This window comes from Microcaecilia unicolor, chromosome 8 (genome assembly GCF_901765095.1).
Source record: "Microcaecilia unicolor chromosome 8, aMicUni1.1, whole genome shotgun sequence".
Classification (NCBI taxonomy): domain Eukaryota; kingdom Metazoa; phylum Chordata; class Amphibia; order Gymnophiona; family Siphonopidae; genus Microcaecilia; species Microcaecilia unicolor.
This window is the reverse complement of record NC_044038.1, coordinates 98,564,599-98,589,641: the sequence shown is the minus strand read 5'-3', so window position 1 is coordinate 98,589,641 and position 25,043 is coordinate 98,564,599. Positions and strand designations below refer to the sequence as shown.

At 47.0% G+C, this 25,043-nt stretch overlaps 1 protein-coding gene across 3 annotated transcripts in view; it reads right to left on the bottom strand.

Moving 5' to 3' along the window:
• LOC115476928 (IgGFc-binding protein-like) overlaps positions 1 to 25,043 on the bottom strand; it is a 920,282-nt gene that overhangs the window by 552,408 nt on the left and 342,831 nt on the right. For all 3 annotated transcript variants that reach the window (XM_030213515.1, XM_030213514.1, XM_030213517.1), the window contains one exon: positions 19,146 to 19,725. In XM_030213515.1, the coding sequence (XP_030069375.1) occupies positions 19,146 to 19,725 (580 nt within the window). The remainder of the gene's footprint in view (positions 1 to 19,145; positions 19,726 to 25,043) is intronic.

Sequence of the window (25,043 nt, the reverse complement as noted above, 5' to 3'; positions counted from 1 at the left end):
GCTAATCAGGTGACCTCTTGTCGCTACCGGGCCTAGTCCTGGGAAGATGGCAACAGGGTGGAAAGAGAGGGGGGGGGGGATTAGGGAGGGTTTGGGTCCTGGGGAAATATATACATTGGATGTTAAGGGGTACCGGAGTTCACGACATGTTTCTGGAATAGACTGGTTGGGTTTATATTTAGTTGTTTTGGAGGCCAAAGGGGAGATTGATTTGTGGAAAGATCCTGGAGCCTGGGGGGCCACGGTGGTATTTCGGGGGCGGGTGGGGCCATGGGGATGGAGGGAAGTCTCACTGAACAAAGTGGGGTTTGAAGGATGACCACTAGAATATTATCTTGGAACGTAGGTGGCATTACCTCCCCGATTAAGCGGGGCACAAAGCTGATATAGCATGCTTACAGGAGACACGCTTAACAGATACAGAACACGCCAAGCTAAAAAAACTGTGGGTTAGTGAAGTGTTTGCAGCCTCCCCTCAGAGTAGAAAAGGGGGAGTCGCAGTGTTATTTCGGAAAGGGCTCCCATACAAAGCAATAGTAATGGATAAAGGGCCCAAAGGGGATTATATTTTATTAAAAATATGGCTACTAGAGAGGAGTTTTATACTGCTAGTCCTATATGGACCAAATAATTATGATGCGGACTTCCTCAACTTTTTAGCTGGGAAGTGTTTGCAGACCGGTGGGGGAGAGCTGATAGTAGCAGGTGATTTTAATGCAGTAATTGACCCACGGCAGGACTGCTCTAACACGATAGCTTCACAATACCAGGGAACGAAAGCTAGAGAGTTTCAAGTATTTAATCTGACCCTTGACTTAGTAGATCCGTGGAGGATATATCATCCCGGAGAGAAGGATTATACACTTCGCTCATGGGCACACGGCACCTTTGCTCGGTTAGATTATATTATGTTGGCCCGCTCTATATTTTACCTCGTAGAGGCGGCAGCTATTGGCCCGGAAGAGATTGCGGACCATGCCCCGGTGTGGATTGACCTTAAACTTAGGGCAGACACTGAGGGGGGGAGAGGGTGGAAATACCCTGCCCATTTATATCTAGACCCACATTTTAGAACCCATATACAAAAGAGATGGGCACAATATATAGAGCAGAACAGGGTGCATGCGAATCTCCAGCCTGAGCTCTTCTGGTCAGCTTCCAAGGCAGTACTGCGAGGTGCCATTATAGCATACTGCAGTGTCAAGAATAAAAAGAGAGCAGTAGGTATCTTAAGGTTAGAACGGCAATTACAAAAGGCTAAAAGGGTACACTTACACCACCCCTCACAGGTCACTCTAGACAATTTAAAAGCCACTCAGGTGGCACTAAACAGCTTACTACATGTAAAAGAAGTTAAATCAGCTTTATATTACAAGTATAAGTTACAGAGGTTTGGCAACCGGGCAGGAAGAATGTTGAGTAGGCTAGTTAAAAATTCAGAACCCCCGAGGACGGTGACCTCCTTAAAAGGCCCTGGGGAGAATATTATTACTGATAACAAAAAGATAGGGCATGCCTTTACGGAATATTTTAAAGCATTATACCAGGCAGAGTCACCTCCTACGGAACAGGCAATATGAGACTACCTGCACCAGATAGGCCTGCCCAAGTTAACAGAAGAGCAGTTGGAGGATTTAAATAAACCTTTAACAATATCTGAATTGCAAGAGACAATTAAGACACTAAAACTAAGGTCAGCACCCGGCCCAGATGGACTGTCTGGGGAGTACTATAAAATTCTCCTGGGAGAGGCCCTGGCAGCGTTGTTGGAATACCATCGGGAAGTAGTCGAACAGCAAGGCTTTCCGAGGTATGCTAACTCTGCGTTGCACTTTGATCCAGAGCAGTGTCTGTTAACAAGCACAGCTTTTTTTTGAAGGGGTATGTTGGTCACCCCTGATTTTTAGTTTACCCCTGACGCAGCCTGAGGGCGAAACGTGGCCACGTCGGGTACTGCTTTTATCTTGGTTTGAATAAATTATTTCTTTGTTTTTATATATGTGTATCGGTCTACTTTTTATAACAGACTCTAAGCCAGGGAAGCCCCTCGATAAAGTAGAATCCTATAGACCGATTTCTTTGCTTAACGTTGACATAAAAATTCTGGCAAAGATGCTGGCGGAAAGATTGGCGAAATATTTGCCATCCTTGGTTGGCCCGGAGCAGGTGGGGTTTGTGCGGGGCCGACAGTCAGTTCATAATGTTAGAAAAGTCCTGCTCGCTCTAGTGGCCAGCCAGTGGGATGGGGTACCCGCCCTGATCCTGAGCTTGGACACCGAAAAAGCTTTTGATCGGGTGGGGTGGGATTTCATGTTTCAGACCCTAGCGACAATGGGCCTAGAGGGATGGTTTATGAGAGCAATTCGGACACTTTATTTGGAGCCCAGAGCAGGGGTGATAGTGAATGGTGTTAGGGAACCTGAGTTTCAAATATGCCGTGGAACACGACAGGGCTGCCCTCTGTCCCCTTTGTTATTCCTGATATCCCTGGAGCCACTGATACGAAAGGTCTCCTCGGCTCTAGATCTATAGGGAGTTACACTAGTGGGGCATGATGTGAGAATATTAGCTTATGCAGACGACTTACTAGTCATATTAAGAGAGCCCTCCAAAACCCTGGGAAACTTGTTAGCGATAATTGAGCAATATGGGGAATATTCCGGTTTCACATTAAACTTGCACAAATCTAAAGCCTTACCGGTGTCCCCAGAAGTGTGTTCCAGGTGGTCCGGGACGTTCCCGTTTCAATGGGCACGGGCTTCATTGAAATACCTGGGAGTGATTATCTCCATGGATCTGAATATCCTTTATGAGCAGAATGTACAGCGGTTGTTACAAGACACTACAAAACAGTTACAAGCCTGGGGACCTTTGCCACTTTCCCTGTTGGGGCGGATTGCTTTGTTCAACATGGTCATAGCCCCCGGGTGGTTATATGTATTTCAGACCCTTCCACTCTTTTTAAAGAAGGCCGAAGAGAGGAAGCTGATAAAAATAGTGCAAGCCTTTCTATGGAAGGGGAAGAGGCCACGCCTTCCCATGTCCACATTGAGTGTCCTGACAGAATATGGAGGCTTGGGACTATTAAATATAAAGTATATGACTGTGGCTAGTGGTATGCGTCACATAAATGACTGGTTCAGGGGAACTCACGATTTTTCAAACACACTACTTGAGGAGCAATTGTGCCCTGGAATACACTTTAGCTGTTACTTGCATACCAGCGGGCCTCCCCCACCACATGTTCTACAGAAAACAGGAATACTGGGATCAGCAAAAGCAGTGTGGAAATGGATTTGCAAACTCCATGGCTTTTCGGCCAAAATTACTCCGTACCTGCCAATATGTGGAAATCCTGCCTTTAAGCCGGGACTTCTATACCCAACCTTCCAAAGGTGGAAGCGGAATGGGATGGTATACTTATCACAGGTGGTTACCCTTGAAGGGCGGATTAAATCTTTTCAAGAACTGCAGACGGAATTTGCACTGCCTCCCTCGGATAGGTTTCATTATCTTCAATTACAGCATTATGTGCAATCCCTGCCATGGGAGGAACTGGCTGAGGATGTACAGGAGGAATTGGCAGCGGCCTTTTCTTTGGCGGCACAACAAAGAGTGCCACTGAAATTTCATCACAGACATATCAGACACTGCCAAGGAATTAGATTATGCAAGACTGTGGAATATGTGGAAGCAGGATATATCTACGGACCTTACATTACCTCAATTTAAAACCCATGTTTTAACGATGTTGAAACACACTGTGATGGCCACACACTGGGAGTTACAATATAAAGTGGCACTTCGTCTGTATATTTCTCCAAGAAGGGCCTTCCACATGGGGCTCTCTCCGAGGGGGGAGTGCCCTAAGTGTGGTGACCCTGGGGCCACCCTTGGCAATATGCTATGGATGTGCAAGGGCATAGTTCGTTATTGGAAAAATTTGACACAATATGTTTCTAGACTTTGGAAGACAAAGTGGAAATATGACTCAAAGCTACTATTGGGACACCCGATATTAACCCACCCCATCCCACCAGGACTTACAGCTTTTGTATATAAGTCTATAATAGTTGCTAAGCAAGTGATTTTGACTGAGTTGTTGTCCCGGCACTACCCTACCTATTCTCAATGGCGGGCCTGCATGATAACACTTCTGCGGGTTGAAAGGATGGGAATTGTAGACTTTAAATCCCGGTCTGGATTACAGTTTCAGAATAGATGGAACCCATTTCTTAACACATTGACTCCAACCGCCAGGAGCAGACTGTTGAACTTTTAATGGTACCCATATAGGTGATCGTTCAGACAGGAGGGGGTTAGCAGGGAGGGAAGGGGGAAAAGGGGGGAGGGGGTTAGGGGAGGAGGGAGGGAGGGAGGTGGGTAAAGGGGAATGTTAACAAAGAAAAGTTATGGATGTTGTATCTTGTACTGAATTTATATTACTTTTAATAAAAAAGATTGAACATACCTGGCAAGATACCAAAACAGTACAATACATTTTATGCTGCTTATCGTAGAAATAAGCAGTGGATTTTCTCCAAATCCATTTTAAAAATGGCTTATGGACTTTTCTTTAGGAAACTATCCAAACCTTTTTTAAATCCTGCTAAGCTAACTGCTTTTACCAATTTCTCTGGCAACGAATTCTAGAGTCTAATTACACATTGAGTGAAGAATTATTTTCTCTGATTTGTTTTAAATTTACTGCTTTGTAGCTTCATTGCGTGACCCCTTGTCCTAGTATTTTTGGAAACAGTAAACAAGTGATTCACGTCTACCCGTTCCACTCCACACATTATTTTATAGACCTCTATCATATATCCCTCAGCCATCTTTTCTCCAAGCTGAAGAGCCCTAGCCACTTTAGTCTTTCCGCATAGGGAAGTCATCCCATCCCCTTTATCATTTCCGTCGCCCTTCTCTGTACCTTTTCTAATTCTACTATATCTTTTTTGAGATGTGGTGACCAGAATTGCACACAGTATTCCAGGTGTGGTTGCATTATAACATTCTCATTTTTGTTTTCCATTCCTTTCATAATAATACCTAACATTCTATTTGCTTTCTTATCTGCGGTTCTCTCCGGTTGCAGTACTCTATGGTGAGTCTGTTTCTCTCCAGTGTTTCTCTGTGTGTTTTGTGGCTGTCACGCTTCTCGTGGAACCTCGGGTTTAGTGAGCCCTTGGGCCACTGCCGAAGGGTGGCAGCGGCAGGAGAGATCACCCAAACACAGACAAGGCAGAACAGACGTACCAGCAACTTCAGGACTGGAACTACCAGGCGAGGACTGCAGCCGAGACAACGCAAGCTGGAGCAAGCAGGACAGGAATTCAGCCCAAACTTCACCTGAACTTAACCGCTGTTCCTCAGGAGTTGAGCCCCTGGGTGCAGGCGGCCGACAGGACTTACCAGATAGGGCAAGGCGGCAGAACTGCAGGAACAGCAGCTGGCTGGCAATCAGCAGGTAACTTCCAGAAAACACACCGGGGTTCCAGGCAGGCAGCAAGCAGCAGAAAAAAACAGAAAACAAGCTGGGTCTGGGCGGGCAGCAGACAGAAGAATAAACCAGGAGACAAGCAGGGTCAAAGCCACAATCAGGAAATAGCACAGCAGCACTGCAACAAACTCTCACCAAAGGAAACTCCTCTGAGGACCTCTGTTGCAAGGCAAACTAGAGACCTTCCCAGGTGGTTAATAAAAGCAGCATACAAGGGAGTTCACCAGGTACGGGTACTGCTTAGTTCCAAAAAACTCCCAAAATAATCTGGAAGGCTGGAAGATCCGGACCAGACCAGCATATCTTCTGGAACATGGGAAACGGTAAGCCATCAGTTCAAAGCAGCCACCAGGTCTAACCACCAGGGGGGCGAGATGACTGAGAGCAAGGAACCTGGGCACCACCGTGACAGTGGCTGCCTTGTGTTCACCCTTCTGTTTATGCTATAGTATTAGTTTGTAGTTGTAACCTAGCTTTGTGTTCTGCTTTGTCTGTCTTATTTTATGTCTCTAGTTCCCCTCTGCCTTTTCCCTCAGTCCCTGTTTGTGCAAGCTTGTTGTGTATCTTGTTATCTGAGCAAGTACCCTCGGTTCTGAGTCCTGATTCCTGGTCCCTGTTTAATCAAGCTTGCTTTGGAGTCCTATTCCTTTTGTGTGTTCCTGTATCCTGTAAGTCCTGCTGGTTGCCCGCACCTAGGGGCTAAACCCCTAGGGAACGGCGGTCAAGTGTAGGTGAAGTCTTGTTCCAGTCCTGGTGTTCTAGTCCAGTGTGTTCCTGCTTTGCTTCTCTACATCTGCAGCCCCTGTCTTGTTGGTGTGTTTAGCCCAGTGCTGGTTGGGGGTTTTTGCCTGCCACTGCCGCTCTACGGCAGTGGTTCAAGGGCTCACGAATCCAGTTTTCTCTTGGGAGGCCTGACACCTGGTCAGTGACTCCTAATGTGGAACTTTGCATCATGTAACTATAGTTCAGGTTCCTCTTTCCCACGTGCATAACTTTGTACTTGTTCACATTAAACGTCATCTGCCATTTGGATGCCCAGTCTCCCAGTCTCATAAGGTGCTCTTGTAATTTGTCAAAATCCTCTTGCGATTTAACAACTTTGAATAACTTTGTATAGTCAGCAAATTTAACTACCTCACTAGTTACTCCCATCTGTAGATCATTTATAAATATGTTAAAAAGCAGCAGTGCCAGCACAGACAGCTGATGAACCCCATTATCTACCCTTCTCCATTGAGAATACTGACCATTTAACCCAACTCTCTGTTTTCTATATTTTGTCCACAATAGAACACTACCTCCTATCCTATGACTCTCCAATTTCCTCTGGAGTCTTTCATGAGATACTTTGTCAAATGCCTTTTGAAAATCTAGATACACAATATCAACCAGCTCACCTTCATCCACATGTTTGTTCACCCCTTCAAAAAATGCAGTAGATTGGTGATGCAAGATTTCCCTTCACTAAATCCATGTTGGCTTTGTTTCCTTAATCCATGCTTTTGAATATGCTTTGTAATTTTGTTCTTTATAATAGTCTCTATCATTTCGCCCAGCACCAATATCAGGCTCACCGGTCTATAATTTCCCGGATCACCTCTGGAACCTTTTTTAAAAATTGATTTCACATTGGCCACCCTCCAATCTTCTGATACCATGCTCAAGGTATTTCCTGAAATGGTACAACTTGGCCGCAGCTTTATTTTTAAATACATACCCAAGCCAGTCAGCCTTTTAGCTTACTAGCCTACCTAGTCCACCGCAATTTAGCAAGACTGGTCAATCGTATACCGAGCTCCCGCCGCAAAGCAAGGTAGCTCAATCGTAAGCGCAGCCATCCAGGCTGCCTAGCTTACTCCCTCAGGCTTGGGTACCCCGCCACATGCCCGGGGTAGTGGAGCTAACCCTGGGCCTCCCCACCAACAGCTGCGGCCTGTTGTGTCAAAATTACTTTTTCTAATACATTCTGGAAGTATTTAAAGATAAATTATATCTATAACTCAATTGATTTCCTCATTGACCATGCGCTACCACTTGACCAATTTCCAGCTGATCACTTTTGGACTACCTTTTGAGCCGGTTCCAACTGAGAAGGTCTCTCAAGCCATCAGCAAATTTTCAAAAACACACTGCAAATTGGATAGCTGCCCAAATTACTTACTAATTTCGGCGCCTAAGTGTTTTATTGCTGACTTCGCGTCCTATCTGAACTTCATGCACCAGCAAGGCCTCTTCCCCAGTGATCATGGTCGCATTCTCCTTACACCAATCCCTAAGGACCTGAAGTCCAAACCTAGCCTTATATCTAACTACTGCCCTGTTGCAACAATCCCGTTACTAGTAAAGACTATGGAAAGCATGGTCAATGTTCAGCTCACTGATTATTTGGATACATTTTCAATTCTCCATGCCTCCCAATCCGGGTTCCGGTCTCAACATAGTACCGAAACACTACTGGTCACACTCCTATCCAACTTGAAGAAGGAAATATCATTTGGGAAAAGCATCTTACTCCTACAATTTGATATGTCCAGCGCTTTTGATATGGTTGACCACAGCCTCCTTCTTACTTTATTAGCTGAATTTGGTGTTGGAGGTAATGTTTTAGAATGGTTTTGAGGATTTCTCTCATTTCGATCCTATCACGTTAAAGTCCATTCCTCTATTTTGCCACCTTGGAGATCTCAATGTGGAGTTCCTCAGGGCTCCCCCCTATCAATAACACTATTTAACATTATGATAACTCCACTTGCAACAGCCTTATCCAACAATGGCCTGAACCCTTACATCTATGCAGATGATGTAACTATCTACATCAGGGGCGTATCTGCATGGGGCCACAGGGGCCTGGGCCCCCGCAGATTTTGGCCTGGACCCCCCTATCGATGACCCTCTTCACCCCCTCCCCTCCCGCCGCCAACCCGTTGCTGATCTTTGCTGGCGGGGGACACCAACCCCCGCCAGCCAAGCTCCTCTCTTCCATTGCAGGCTGCAAGTTGCAAAGCTTCCTGTTCTTCTGAGTCTGACGTCCTGCGCGTTGTACGTGCAGGATGTCAGACTCAGAAGAACAGGAAGCTTAGCAACTTGCAGCCTGCAATGAAAGAGAGGACCTCGGCTGGCGGGGGGTTGGGGTCCTCCGCCAGCAAAGGCCTGGCTCCAATGATACTTATTTGAAACGTGGAATTGCCAGTAGTTTGATTTATTTAGTTCAGTGCATTTTGTGAATAGGACATTCAGTCTCACTCTGACAATGATGAGAGAGGTAATCCACCTCCTTCTCTGTAGCTCACGGGAATTGCTTTCACTTTTACCATGCGGCTGAACTCTGGGAGCGGGAACGTTCCATTCACTAGTGTAACCAACGGAAATATTCTTTCCGCAAAATACGGCCTGCCGCTTGAGCTCATCCTTGGAGGTACTTGGACTTGGGCTAAGCCACTTCATTACAGACCCTGCTGCATCCGACACGTGGCTTATCACGTTACTAGGGTTTTGGAGCTCGGTGATATTCATTTGCATTTATTTTAGAAAGAGCGCCTTTAAAAGATAAAAATAACAAGAAAATAAAACGTCTGAATGTAGTATTTGCTTCTAACTCTGGTTCAAGGGATGAGTCAGCGCGCGGCAGCTTTCGTTGCGTCCACGTGTGGGCTTTGTCATGTTAGCGATTCTGATTCTCAGCGCAGGGGAGATCTCTCTCTGCTTTTTATCGGCCGTTATAGTACTGCATGATAGCGATTATACTACTGGACAGGGATCCTAGAAGGTGCCTTCAGGATCCTTCGTACTGTGTAGTTTAGCTGTCCCTCCAACTACCGCCCCATCTCTCTTCTACCCTTCCTCTCCAAAATACTTGAACGCGCTGTCCACAGCTTCTGCCTTGATTTCCTCTCCTCTCAGGCCGTCCTCGATCCGCTTCAATCCGGGTTTCGCCCACTACACTCGACAGAAACAGCACTCTCCAAAGTCTGCAACGACCTGTTCCTTGCCAAATCCAAAGGTCACTATTCCATCCTCATCCTCCTCGACCTATCGGCCACCTTTGGCACCGTCAATCACAATTTACTTCTTGACATACTGTCCTCATTCGGGTTCCAGGGTTCCGTCCTCTCCTGGTTCTCGTCGTACCTTTCCCAACGCACCTTCAGAGTATTTTCTAATGGCACTTCTTCCACCCCCATCCCACTCTCTGTTGGGGTTCCTCAAGGATCTGTCCTTGGACCGCTTCTTTTCTCGATCTACACCTCTTCCCTGGGCTCGCTGATCTCATCACATGGTTTCCAGTACCATCTCTATGCTGATGACATTCAGCTTTATCTCTCCACTCCCGACATCACAGTCGAAACCCAGGCCAAAGTTTCGGCCTGCCTCTCAGACATCGCTGCCTGGATGTCCAACCGGCATCTGAAACTGAACATGGCAAAGACTGAGCTCCTTGTTTTTCCACCCAAACCCTCTTCTCCTCTTCCCCCACTTTCCGTCTCTGTTGACAACACCCTCATCCTCCCTGTCTCTTCAGCCCGTAATCTCGGAGTCATCTTCGACTCCTCCCTTTCCTTTTCTGCCCATATCCAGCAGACAGCTAAGACCTGTCGCTTCTTCCTCTATAATATTAGCAAAATTCGCCCTTTCCTCTCTGAACAGACCACCCGAACCCTCGTCCACTCGCTCGTTACCTCTCGCCTTGACTATTGCAACCTTCTTCTCGCTGGCCTCCCGCTCAGCCATCTATCCCCCCTTCAATCTGTCCAAAATTCCGCCGCACGTCTTATCTACCGCGTGAACCGATACTCTCATATCACCCCTCTCCTCAAGTCGCTTCACTGGCTCCCAATCCGCTACCGTATACAGTTCAAGCTTCTCCTATTGACCTTCAAGTGCACTCAATTGCAGCCCCCCACTACCTCTCTGCCCTCCTCTCCCCGTATGTTCCCACTCGTAACCTCCGCTCTCAGGACAAATCACTCCTATCTGTACCCTTCTCTACCACCACTAACTCCAGACTCCGCCCCTTCTGCCTCGCATCACCTTATGCCTGGAACAGACTTCCCGAGCCCATACGCCATGCACCCTCCCTGCCTATCTTCAAGTCCTTACTCAAAGCCCATCTCTTCTCCCTTGCCTTTGGCGCCTAACCACCTTCCCCATTCATGTTACCTACACTGACTACATAGTTTGTAACCTCTAGATTGTAAGCTACTTAGTGTATAACCTTTAGATTGTAAGCTACCTACACTGACTACATAGTTTGTAACCTTTAGATTGTAAGCTCTCCTGAGCAGGGACTGTCCTTCCCCATGTTAAACTTGTACAGCGCTGCGTAACCCTGGCAGCGCTATAGAAATGCTAAGTAGTAGTAGTAGTAGTAGTAGTAATGCTTTAGGTTGTTCAGAATCTTTCATTAAAACTTTACAGCTTAATCTTTAAGAAGCATACAGGCACTTTTAGAGCGTCATATAAGAATAAAACTTTCAAGGGATTACTATTGGGGTCAATAATGTGATTTAAGGAAGCAGTAGAGGTTCCTGTCAGTCTAAGCCATGCTGAATGGTCTAGCTGCTGATATTTAGTGGCAGTGCACTGGATATTGGCTCTAATTGCCCATGTCAAAACTAGGCAGTGGAGTAGGGAGTAGCTGGTCTGTGGGTACAGGCCATAACATAGCTAAGTGGCCAGATAAGACTGCACAAAAGACTATTCTCTATCTTTGGCCATCTGGGTGGTATGCTGGCACCGGCAGCGGGGGAGGGTTGGCGGCGGGAGGGGGGTGAGAGAGTCGTTGGTGGCGGGGGGGGGGGGGTTGTTGGTGCCTGGGGGGGGGGGGGCTAAAATGTGCCCCCTCCCTCTGGCTCTGGCCCCCTCTACCGCCCGAGTCCAGATACGCCCCTGATTCCCTTCAGATCTTCCTTAGCCGAAATCTCAGACGCAATTCAAAACAGTTTTGCCATCATGGCCAATTGGGTGAACGCATTTAAGTTCAAGCTTTACAAGGCAAAAACCCAATGCCTCATTCTCTCCTCCCATTACAATAAATCTATCCCAAGCTCTTCCTTTTCCCTCATCTCATCTCCTTCCTCACTCTTCCCTCCCCTCCATCCATGTTCAGCATTTCTTCTTTCTCCCCTCCTCTCCATCCACCCATGTCCAGCGACCCTTCTCTCCCCCTGCCCTGCATGCACCCATACACAGCGACCCTCCTCTTCCCTGCCCTGCATGCACCCATAACCAGTGACCCTCCTCTCCCCTACCCTTCCCTCCATCCACCCATGTCCAGCGACTCCCTTCTCTCCCCTGCCCCCTTCCTCCTCCAGCCACCCATATCCAGCGACTCCCTTCTCTCCCCTGCCCCCCTCCAGCCACCCATATCCAGCGACTCCCTTCTCTCCCCTGCCCCCCCTCCAGCCACCCATGTCCAGCGACTCCCTTCTCTCCCCTGCCCCCCTCCAGCCACCCATGTCCAGTGACTTCCTTCTCTCCCCTGTCACCCCCTCCTGAGTTGTTCAGCGAATTCTTCGGGGCAGGCAGTCTTGCCTGCCCGCTGCTGGCGCTGACTCTCCCCCACTGCCGGATCGCTCTTCAAAATGGCCGCCGAGACTTACAAGGGCGGCCTCCAAGACTTCAGCAGAAGTCTTGCGAGGTCACCTCTGGAAGTCTCGGTGGCCATTTTTAAAGAGCAAACTGGCAGCGGGGGAGGGTCAGCGCCGGCAGCGGGCAGGCAAGACTGCCTGCCCCGAAGAATTCGATGGACAAGGGTGACTCAGGTGAGGGACCGGATCCGGAGGGAGGGAGGAAGGAAGGAGAGCCGGCTCGCACTTAGTAACAACCGGCTCGCAAGTCGGAACAAAATTTAACACCCGGCTCTTGCGAGCCGGTCCAGCACACCACTGATGAAGCCCTTTTACAGAGTGGTGGTAAGCCTAATGCGGGCTTACCGCTCACTCTTCTGGAACTACCACTGGCCCAACGCGGCTGCCGGCGGTAGTCCCGCCCTCAGCACGCAGCATTTCCGAGGGAAAAAGAAAAACCCGGAAATGGCTTGAGTGGCACAAATCTGGAGGTAATTGGGCATTGCGCTGCCCAGTTACCACCAGGTTAGCGCTGGAGCCCCTATTGCCACCTCAATGGATGGTGGTAAGGACTCCCTGCCGCATGGCCATGCGGTAAGAGTTCTCTTACCGCATGGCCATGTGTGTCTGGGGGCTTTTTTACCCGCTGGGGTACAAAGGGCCCTGGCATACGGGAAAAATGGCCCCGCAGCTAGCGCAGGGCTCTTTTTCTCACAGCTTGGTAAAAGGACCCCTATATTTGTTAGTCACCTAATCCCCATTATTTGGGTTCTAAGCGACATACAAAAAGTAAAACTGGTGCATACACCAGGAGACGATTTGGGAAATTTTAAATCTTTGTTCTAAGTGCCTTTGCCCTAAAAGCCTGATGTGATTTGTCAATTTTTTAGAGGAAAAGACCCAGGTCTAGACATATTCAGGTACTCTGCCCAACTGCTATAAGGTGAGAAATGTTAACTATTTGTGGAATGTATTTTATGTGAGTTTCTTTCAGACAAAAGAGGAGACTGGGTGAAAGCATGGGCATAGTTTGACTTTCATTTGCGGGGGCAAAGGATGGGGCGGAGCATATTGGCATATTCATTTGTATATATATATATATGCGCAAATGAATATGCTAATATGGAGGAAGGAAGGGAAAAAGAGCTGGCTTTTTTGGGAATATCAAGCCAGCTCTTTCTCCCTTCCTTCCTTCCTTCTTTCCTCCTTACCCAGCACTCCCTCTTCCTCTTCAGTAGTATTTACCCACCCCCTTTCTTGTTTCTATCCATCCCCTTCCCCATTCTATCCAGCGTCTCCCCCACCCCACTCTCCCCCTTCGCAGCATCTCCCATAAAGAACGACAACGTGGATGCAGCAGCTCACAGGTTTGCTTGCTGTGTTTGAGTGAACGGCAATGGCTATGCGGGGGAGTAGAAGCAGAGATTTACCAAATGGCTTCCTTCCATACAGTGGACTGGACAGGAGCCAGCATTTCCACTCTCCAGCGGCAAACGGGTGGGCGGGCGGCCGAGCGGAGGTTGTAAAAGCAGCAAGCAGGCACACTTGTCTCCGTCCGCGTCCCTGCCCTCTCTGCATCCCGCCTTCCTCTGATGTCATTTCCTTTCGGGCGGGACGCTGAGAGCAGTGTTGCCAGGTGGGCGGTTTTACCGCCCAATTGGGCGGTTTTCCGCGACCCGCCGCGGGAAATTTTTGCCCGCGGCGGGTTGCGGTTTTTTGGGCTGTTTTTGGGCTTCAGGGCGGTTTTTTCGGCCGCGGGGGGGCGGGGTTAGTGACGTTTTTTTGGGCGGGGTTAGTGACGTTTTGGGCGGGGTTAGTGACGTGGGAGGCGGGGCCGGTGACGTGGGAGGCGGGGCCGATGACGGGGAGGCGGGGCCGGTGACGTGGGAGGCGGGGCCGATGACGGGGAGGCGGGGCCGGTGACGGCGGGGGCTGGGTTGATGACGGCGGGGGCGGGGTGATGACGCGGGGGTGGGGGTGTTAGGGGCGGGGTTTGTGTTTGGGCGGGTTTTGGGCTGGTTTTGGGGCTGGATTGGGCTGGCAAAAAATTTTCCACCTGGCAACCCTGGCTGAGAGGGCAGGGAAGCGGACGGAGACGAGCGTGCCTGCTTGTTGCTTTTACTACTGGCACCCCGCTCGCCAGTTCGCTGAAGCAACTTCGGGTAAGTCGTCGTCGTTTGGGGGGGCACTGCTCCCCCTCTCCCCCCCCCCCCAGTCTACGCCCATGGGTGAAAGTCTGGAAGGCTGAAGAGGAAACTCACAGAAGAAACTGAATGTAGTTGTCCCTGCTAGAAGAATCACCTGGTACAGAGGAGGAGGGGTGATTCCTAAGAAATGAGACTGAGTTGTTTTGGTTTTATTGCTGCCTGTTATTGCTTTTCACCAGCTGTGCATAAAATTTAGTTTTGGAGAAGGGCATCTATAAAGACAATTTTTAAGAAAAAGGACTACTACTATTTGGACTATTTGGACAAAAAGAGGACTGGATATTGAAAAGCAAGTCAACATTTAGCAAGCTGGATAAACCCAGTGCTGTCATTCATGTGGGAACCCAGATAGGAATCACCTGCTATAAATGTTTGAGTCTTGTAGTGACTAATTCCCTTTACAGCCTGCCAAACCAGTCCAGACAATCAGGTTGTGCCCTCCTATCAGCACATGGAGGCAGAGTAATACTTCTAACCAGAATGAACTCTCAGTATAACAAGAGGTGTAACAGAGCCAGTATTTCTCTGCCTCCAGCAGGAAAGGCATATTGCGGGCTGGTGCAGCTGAATGGCAGTGTGAGGGCTGTGGAGTCGGAGACTTCAAGCATTCATGATTAGACTTCCAATGCATTTTAAAATGGAAGCTCTAGAGAATCATCTTAGAGCTAAGAATATATGTGTATTGCAATTTCCTGTTACTCACCTTTTACCCCCTGAGATTTTGCTCAGGCAGTATTTTAGGGATGTATTAACTTTACCTATTCTGTTCTTTATATTTGTTAGTCCAGTCCTCTTTCTGTCCTGTGGCTGTTTCTGTCTCTAATATCCAGTCCTTTTTCTGTCTCTAATCCCCATTATTTAGGTTCTAAGTGATATGCAAAAAGTTAGACTGGTGTATATGCCAGGATCTACAAGACTAAGACTTTACCTATGTTGTCCTGAGGTTATTTGGATCTCAAATTGTTATTACCTATCTCATAATGTATTGGCTGAGAATCAACAAGAGGGTGACATAGATGTCTCGACTCTAGGAGTTTTGATGTGTCTTGATGTTTGGAAACATCTAAACACAATATTTAGACATGTGTCACATTTTACTCCAGGGAATGGGCAGGGACACACTGCTTCCAGATTCCCTTCTCCTCCCTCCTCTCATGATGTAACCAAGGTTGCCAATTGGGCGGTTTTCCACGACCCATGGCGGGAAATTTTTGCCCGCCGCGGGTCACGGTTTTTTGGGCTGGTTTTGGGGTTTTTTCGGTGGTTTTTGTGCGTTTTTTCGGGCCGGTTTGGGCGGGGCTAGTAACATTTTGGGCGGGGCTAGTGACGTTTTGGGCGGGGCCGATGACATAGGAGGCGGGGGTTGATGACGGTGGAGGCGGAGTCGATGACGGCGGGGCGGGGTTCATGACGGCGGGGGTGGGGTGTGAACTTTTTGGGCGGGTTTCGGGGCCAAGTACCTGGCAACACTGGATGTAACTTCCTGTTACCAATTGTAACTCGTGTGGTACCTAATATATTGAGAGTTGGCAAGAGATAAATCCCTGATAACATAACAGGGAAGCTAGCAGCAGCACATGGTTTCATTTTGTTCTACAGCTGGGTGGCAGGGGAAAGAGAGGAGGAGAGCTAGTGAGCAAAAAGCAGGGTGACTCACGGTTTCTCCAGGGATGAGGAGGGAAGTTGGTAGCAGCACGCACAGGGCTACAGACCGATTCATGTTTTCATTTTGTTATGCTGCAACGGTGGTGGCAGGGGGAGAGAGGAGAGTGAATGAGAAGCAGGGTAGGGAAACTCGCGGTTCTTCCAGGTGGCTGTAAACTCGAGGCAAGTGGGCTGGGGAAGTTTTAAAGAGCACCAGAGGGAGCAGGGAGGAAAGAAAGCAAGAGAGAGAATGGGGAGGGAAAGGGAGAGAGAAGGGTCAATGGTGCAATGAGGGGAAGAAAGATGGGGACTATGCTGCATAATGGGGGGAGGGAAAAAGAGGAGTATTGGGGAAGAAACAGGCCATGCTTTATGGAGAGATGAGAGAGACAAGTTAATGCTGGATACTGGGGAATAATAGCCAGAAGGGCAATGATAAATGGGGAAGAAAGAGGTGGTGGTGGTGGTGGGGGGGGGGGGCAATGTTGGATGGTGAGGGCATAAGAGAGAGACAGAAGACATCCTGGGCAGAGAGGGAGGGCGGGCAGGCAGGCAGGCAGAGGGAGAAAAACAGAGGGGCGGTGTTGGATGGTGAGACATAGGAGAGAGATAGAAGAGATCCTGGATGCCCAGGACAGGGAGGGAGGGTGGGCAGAGGCAGAAAAACAGAGGGGTAATGTTGGATGGTGAGGGCATAAGAGAGACAGATAGAAGAGATCCTGGATGCCCAGGGGAGGGGGGGGGGGGGTGGGCAGAGGCAGAAAAACAGAGGGGTGATGTTGGATGGTGAGGGCATAAGAGACAGACAGACAGAAGAGCTCCTGGGTGCCCAGGAGAGGGAGAGAGGGTGGGGGGAGGCAGAGAAACAGAGGGATGATGTTGGATGGTGAGGGTACAAGATAGAGAGAGACAAAGGAGATCCTGGATATCCAGGGCAGGGAGGGGAGAGAGAGAGAGGAGATCTTGGATGGCTGTAGCAGGGAAGGGGGAGTGAGAGAGGATATTCTCAATGGAAGGGGAGAAAGGAGAGCCACAGGATGGAAGAGGAGAGAGAGAGGGGGGACAGTGAATGGAAGGAAAGGAGAGATACTGAATGGAAACGGAGAGAGAGGGAATCAGTGTGTGGAAGGGAGAGAGAGAGGGGGAGATGCTGAATGAAAGGGGGAGGGAGAAAGAGCAGAGATGCTGGATTGAAGAGGGAGAGAGAAGGAGGAGACGCTGGATGAAATAAAGGGAGAGAGGGGGGAAGGAAAGAGACACAAGATGGAATAGGGAAAGAGAGGATGGAAGGAGGAGAGGACAGCATTAATGAAAGTCTGGGGAATATGAGGAAGGGAAATGAGAGGATCAAGGTGAGGGAAAGAGATGGAAAAATTTAGGTAGATGCAGTAAAGAGGAAAATTGAAGACTGGTTAGTAATAATGAAACCTGGACAGAGGCAGAAAAATAAATGGAAGAAACTGAAAGGAAAAGATCAATGCCGGATGTAATGAAGGATGTGAAGAAGACAGGAGGAGAGAGGAAAGTGATACATGGAAAAGGAAACCTTGGCAGCATTTTTAACTCACGGTAGAAATCAGTCGGCGGTAAACGCCAAGACACCCATAGGATTATAATGGGCATTAAATTAAACTGAACACAATTCACCACCACAGAAACAGTGTTGTTTGCCCCCCTGTTCTGTGGAAAATATAAAAATAGGTGTAAATTTCAAAAAAAGTGAGATATTACAAATTAAATATAAATTGAAAATGGAAAATAAGGTGATAGTTTTCTATTGGACTAGGTCTTTTGTGTATGGTGTACAGCGCTGCGTATACCTTGTAGCGCTATAGAAATGATGATTAGTAGTAGTAAACATATTGTTCAGTTAGCTTTCAGAGGCCAAACCACCTTCGTCTGGTTAGGACAGTATTCTATATTTAGTGGGCCTTTTACTAAGGTGTGCTGATGATTGGCATGTGCTAAATGCTAAGATGTCTATAGGTATAAAATGGACTTCTTAGCATTTACCATGTGCTAATCATTAGCGCACCTAAGTAAAAGAACCCCTTAACTTTTAATGTAGTATTTGAAATATGTCAGGTTTTGAAATTTACACCTGCTATCTTTATAGCCTAGTTTAATCGCATTCTAGAGTTGGATGGCATGATAGTTATGGACATTTTTCCTGCAATGAATGCTCCTGAAGAAGTTAAACGAAACGGGGTACCTCGTTGAGCAGCAGAGTTTTAGTCTGCCACAGCTATGTGATTCATTTATGGAGTTTAAAATGTTAAATTTTCAATAGAGACTATTTGCTTTTTGGGCACATTTAATTAAGCACTAAGTTCCAAATCACAGACCTCGTGGGAGGTCCAGGACTCATTATTTATTTGATTGATTAAGTTCACATTTAGGAGGGATGTGTGACTGTAGTCACCAGTGAGTTAATAGTAGCCATTCAGCTCCATATTTTCATGAATGACACATGGAGTGATCTTATATTTATATATAAAAATTTTAAATATTTTCATTGTGTTGTACATTGTGCCTGTTCCCCCTTTGGGGAACTTTTGGTTGAAATATGGCATGTCACAATCGAGAGCATTGGAGCCGACTCTGTGGGTGCTTGAGCACCCCCAGTATTGAGAAAATTCCTTGTATGTGTCCAGGGAGGGGCCATTTCCATTGGGCTGAGCACCCCCAATAATTTTGAAACGTTGGCTCCTATGATCGAGAGAGAGAACAGAAAGCAGAGATCTACTTCACTTTAGCGACATTGCTGTTTGGTAGAGTACACGTTGCTGTTTTCTGGAGAGCGTTATGTCACTTTGCTGTTATTTTATCTGAAATGGTGCCTTTTTCATTTATGGTGGTGAAGAGTTTTACATAAACCACATAGACCTGACGCAGCCCTTGTGTGGGTGAAACACGGCCTGTGTCAGTCATCATTCTAGTTTCTGTTTAAGAAATATTTGTTCCAATAAACATTCGTTTTTTATTTTCATTGATCTGCTTGTTTTGTTTTCCATGTTGGAGTTTGCACATCTGTTGCCTTGTTGTTTTTTACCCATCTTTAGTGCAGCTGCTAGTAATTTAACATTGGTATAATCGACTTAACACATAAAAAGAAAGAAAGAGCTGGGACTAGCGAGCATATCCTGAAAATGAGATGTACTTGTATTGCACAAGATAAACTCTCTGTCAGTCTTTCAAGGGTTTTATCGCGAAGAATAAGGAACTTACGGCAGAAAGAAGGGCTTCTCCAGGGCTGGATAGTGATGCCAGCTGCTTGGCATCTGGCCACATACCTCTGGATAATCTCACACTGGACACTTTTTTCCCCATCAGTCATACAGACATCGTAGATACAGTAGTCAAAATAAAGAGCAGGGTCCACAGTCTGATAACAGTCACTGAAAGGTCCGTTGACTGCCATGAGAAGGCCACAGTAAATGTCGGATTTGAAAACGTTCCTCTTCTGTTCATAACACTCTGGGCAGGGATCACCAGCTCCACCACAGCCATGCTCACAGGTATCATTAGCAACCGCAAGTGCCCAAGCAGAGCCAAAATGTGCAGGATCATTAGTCTGAATGCCATCAGGAAGTCTGAAGTCATCGCTCTCATCCCCATTGTAGTTTCCACACAGTCCACAAAGTTGATTCCTATATTTTGAAGGGACAGTGACTGTGACACTAAAGATGTAGTCCCAGCTCACTATCAAGCCATCACGTGATGTTATGATGACATGAATGCCTTGCATATCAGCACGGAGCTTTCCATTAACCAGATGAACTGGGAGATTGTTCTTTATACCATTCACCTAAACAAAAAAATAAATAAATGCATTGTAAAATGTATGTAGAGACAATTCTTCTTGCAGAATTTTCACTTGAATGTATGTTTTGATATAATATACAAGTAAGCCCACCATCAAAATATCTTATTTCACTATCTGCAGATGAATTTCTATGACATGCTACAATTTTGCTTAATTACAGTCTCCAACTGTATGCTTTACTGTTACCCAATATATTGGGGTTAGGGTAGAACTTCCTGAACTGTGGGGCGGGACCACAAATGGGGTTACAAAACCTTTCTTTGGGGTCACAAACTTAGTAGGCTTTCCATTGATTAATCATTATTTTGTACTTCCAGAGTCACAAAATTTTATTTGGCCACAATCATGGGGTAACCAGCATTGAATATCCGGGTGGGTTTTTTTTTGGCCAGCTTAAACAACTGACCGTTAATATTCAGCACTGGCCAGTTAAGTTTATAGTGGCCAAAGATAGGACTGCTATTTAGGCGGTCCAATTGGCTGAATATTTACAGTTACCTGTACATAAGTAATGCCACACTGGGAAAAGACCAAGGGTCCATCGAGCCCAGCATCCTGTCCACGATAGCGGCCAATCCAGGCCAAGGGCATCTGGCAAGCTTCCCAAACGTACAAACATTCTATACATGTTATTCCCGGAATTGTGGCTTTTTCCCAAGTCCATTTAGTAGTGGTTTATGGACTTGTCCTTTAGGAAACCGTCTAACCCCTTTTTAAACTCTGCCGAGCTAACCGCCTTCACCACGTTCTCCAGCAACGAATTCCAGAGTTTAATTACGCGTTGGGTGAAGAAACATTTTCTCCAATTTGTTTTAAATTTACTACTCTGTAGTTTCATCGCATGCCCCTTAGTCCTAGTATTTTTGGACAGCGTTAACAGACGCTTCACATCCACCTATTCCACCCCACTCATTATTTTATATACCTCTATCATGTCTCCCCTCAGCCGTCTCTTCTCCAAGCTGAAAAGCCCTAGCCTCCTTAGTCTTTCTTCATAGGGAAGTCATCCCATCTCCGCTATAATTTTAGTCGCTCTTCGCTGCACCTTTTCCAATTCCACTATATCTTTCTTGAGATGCGGCGACCAGAATTGAACACAATACTCAAGGTGCGGTCACATCATGGAGCAATATAATGGCATTATAACATCCTCACACCTGTTTTCCATACCTTTCCTAATAATACCCAATATTCTATTCGCTTTCCGAGCCGCAGCAGCACACTGAGCAGAAGGTTTCAGTGTATTATCGATGACAACACCCAGATCTCTTTCTTGGTCCATAACTCCTAACGTGGAACCTTGCATGACGTAGCTATAATTCGGGTTCTTTTTATATCACAAGATATATCCAATTAGCCTCTATGCGCTAACTGCTGATATTCAATGGAGAAAACCGGCTATCCTGCGCTGAATATTAGTGCTTAGCCGGCTAAATAGCCAGTTAAATAGTGCTGAATATTGGCCAGAAAAAGATGGGGAATCCCTAGGTTAGGGTAACCTAGTGAATGAAAACATTAACCAAGAAAATTCTGAGAAAAGTAGTTAAAATCTTGCTTGGACACGGATTCTGTATAAAATTAAGCAAATCACCATCCAGTCGATATTCAGCGCTATTTAACCGGCCAGGAATGGAAAAGTGTTCCTTTGAGAAGATGACCCTTCTCTTCTTGGGATACACAATTTCATCCTCGGGACTCCAAATACACCCAGCCAAATCTGCTGCTATCCAAAAGTGGCCACAACCCATGAGCCTCAAGGCCCACCAGAGGTTCTTGGGTTTTGCAAATTATTATCAACAATTCATCCAGAATTACTCTAGCCTCATTCAAAAGGGGATAGACATCCACAACTGGTCACCCGAGGCCCGACTGGCCTTGTCAAAGCTTAAGGAGGCTTTTCTATCATACCCCATGCTACATTGCCCTGGTACGTTACGTCCTTTCTTTGTGGAAGTGGATGTCTCTGCTGTAGGGGCTGGGGCCATTCTTTCCCAGACCTCCCCCAGCAGGAAAATGTTGCCCTGCTCCTTTTTTTTTTTTTAAGAAATTCTCCATATCCGAACAGAACTACACCATTTCGGACTGCGAACTCCTGGCCATTAAATTGGTCCTGGAAGATGGGAGACATCTACTGGAGTGGGCTTTGTAATCTTTTATCATAACTACCAATCACAAGAACTTGTTATATCTACAAGAGGCTAAAAGTCTGAACCCTCGTCAGGCCAGGTGGTCTCTCACATTGATTTCCAGCTGACCTACTGCCCAGAGGAGAAAAATGCTCAAGCAGATGCCCTCTCCAGGTCCTTTGATACTACTGGAACCATCTCCAGGAATAAAGAAAACCTTTTGACTTGGGGGACATCAATATTGGTGGCCTTAAGTGTCTTGAGATGTACATTATGTCTAGTCCAGTGTCAACTGTGCCAGAAATAAGCTTGTGCATGCTCTCATCCATGGGTCTGCTCCAGCCTCTTCCAGTCCATGAGTGGTCCTGGTCAGACATCACTATAGACTTCATTACTGATCTTCCTTCCTCCCAGGGGTACACCATCACCTGGGTGGTAGTGGATTGTTTTTCCAAGATAGCACACTTCATTCCCATGAGTTCCTTGCCATCTGCTACCACTTTGGCCCGGTCCTTTGCTAAAAATATCTTCCATTTCTATGAATTACCCGAATGCATCATCAGTGATTGTGGGGTTCAGTTTACCTCTTACTTTTGACGGACGTTATGTGAGAATTTCAGCGTCCAGTTGGACTTCTTCTCAGTGTATAACCTCTAGTCCAACAGCCAGATGGAAAGGGTAAATCAAATCCTAAAAAAGTTTTCTTCGGGCCTATGTTAGTGATCACCATGGCACCTCTACTTTCCTGGGTTAAGTTCTCTTATAACAATCACATCAGTGAATCTTCAGGATCCTCTCCTTTCTATGTGGTGTATGGACAACATCCACGGATTCCTATACCAGTCCGCTTCTCTTCTACCACCCTTGTGGTTCAACAGGTGATAGGAAATATCCAGGGAATTTGGGACCAGACCCAATGCCTGCTCATTAAGACTTTAGCATCCTACAAGAAACAGGCTGATCGCAAACAATGACTGGCTCCAATATTTTGCATTGGGGAGAAGGTCTGGCTCAGCACCAAATACCGTAGGCTTAAGGTGCCATCTCAGAAGTTTTCACCTAAGTTTATTGGACCCTTTTCAGTGCAACGTTAGCTGGGCTCAGTCACTTATCGGTTGCAGCTTCCCCTTCTATGCGCATCCACAATGCCTTCCATGTGTCCCTACTAATGCCGGTCATTTTATTGAGAAATGCAACAAGGGAGCCTCCACCAGTCACACCAACAGTTGTAAATGATACAGAATTCAATGTGCAAGATACACTAGATGCTAAGAGTATTAGGGGGAAACGACATTATCTTCTTGCTTGGAAGGGCTTTGGATCCGAGGATAATAAATGGGAACCTACCAATAATGTTCATGCCCCTGCATTTATCACATGATTTAATCACCTCTATCCCCTAAAACCCAAGCCTAGGAGGCTGAACATGGGGCATAGATGAGGAGGTGCCGTCACTCCCTTCATCTCTTTCCTGATGTCTCCTATGGTCCAGCAGCCTCCCGTGTCTGATGAATCTTTTCTGCTTCCTGGAACTTGGCACTTCCTTTTTGTGAAGTCATCAGTCAGGTGGTGCTGACTGATTACCTCACATCTTGCCTAGGTATTCAAAGAAGTTCCTACACTCAACCAATGCCTCAGAAATGGGCTTCCTAGTGTTGTTGTTAATCTGATTGTGAGCCCTTGTGCCCAGGCCGAGGGGGCTGGACTACATGAATGCCTAGGCCACCCGACATGGATCTCTATGGCCTAGGGGGTGAAGGGTTCCCACTAGTCCCAGTAGCTGTAAGAGTGTCCACCCGTTGATTCAGTGCATCAATGGCTCTCATAACCTGTTGATTCTGAGCATGCAGTTGCTGGAGTAACTCCATAGCGGAGGGTTCAGTCAAGCTAATGGCTCTAACGTTCCGTTAATCTGATCGTGAGCCCTTGTGCCCAGGCTGAGGCTTAGGAAGGACCTTGGCCAAGGCCTAGGGTAGACCAAACAGGCACTATGCAATACCATGGGCCACAAAGCCCCGCACAATCAGGAAAATCAACAAGCACCACCAGAAAAGGGAAATAGACCACTCATGTGGGCCGCAAGGCTGATCGGGAACCCACTCATACAGAGTCCAAGTGTATAGGTGTCATGATTGTGGTCAGAACCCCTCTCAGACTTACTTTATTTCTGGTGGTCAGCTTCTGTGCTGGCTTCTGTTTCTTCTTTCTGTGTTGCTAGAGCTGGCTCTGTGTCTGTGGGCTGGCTGCTCCCAGCATGAGTCTAATTGCTTTACTATACTGCAGCTGTGTGTGTTACCTGAGCTAGCTGCCTCTGTGGCTTCCAAGCATGGCTCTAATTGCTCTGCTATACTGCAGTTGTGGGGGTTAAGCCTGAGTTAGCTCTAGCTCTGTTTCAGTATACTGTCTGCCTGTGTCTGATAGTGGTAACATCATCAGGCAGGGCCTTGATAAGGAAGTGGTGTTCTTCCCTTAAGGGCCTTTTGCAACGTTTGCTTAGTTGTTTGCTTTAGGTCCAGGTTAGTGTTAGTGCAGTGTGCACTTGTGACTTGTGTGTTTAGCTTTCCTGCTTTTCCCTTGTAGCTCCCCTGCTTCCCCTTTTGGTGCTTTAGAAGCACTTCTGTTTTTGGGGCTTTGGAAGCTCTTCTGTGTTTGGTGCTTTAGAAGCACTTCTGGGTTTGGTGCTTCTGTGTTTGGTGCTTTAGAAGCACTTCTGTGTTTGGGGCTTTGGAAGCTCTTCTGTGTTTGGTGCTTTAGAAGTACTTCTGTGTTTGGTGCTTTAGAAGTACTTCTGTGTTTGGTGCTTTAGAAGCACTTCTGGGTTTGGGGCTTTGGAAGCTCTTCTGTGTTTGGTGCTTTAGAAGCATTTCTGTGTTTGGTGCTTTAGAAGCACTTATGTCTTCTGTGTTTAGCTTCCCTGTTTTTTCCCTTGTGGCTCCCCCCTGTCTTCCCTTTTAGTGCTAGGAGCTCTGCTGGTAGTTTGGTGCTTAGGAGCACCGTAGTTAGTTTAGGGTTGTAGAACTGTTGTGCTTGGTGCTTAGGAGCACCTGTGCTAGTTTATGTGTTTAGGTTCCCTGCTGTTTCCCTGTGGCTCCCCTGCTTTTCCTAGTGGTGCTATTGGTAGCACTTCTGTTAGTATAGGGCTTAGGAAGTCCTTTTGTTGGTTTATTGTTAGGA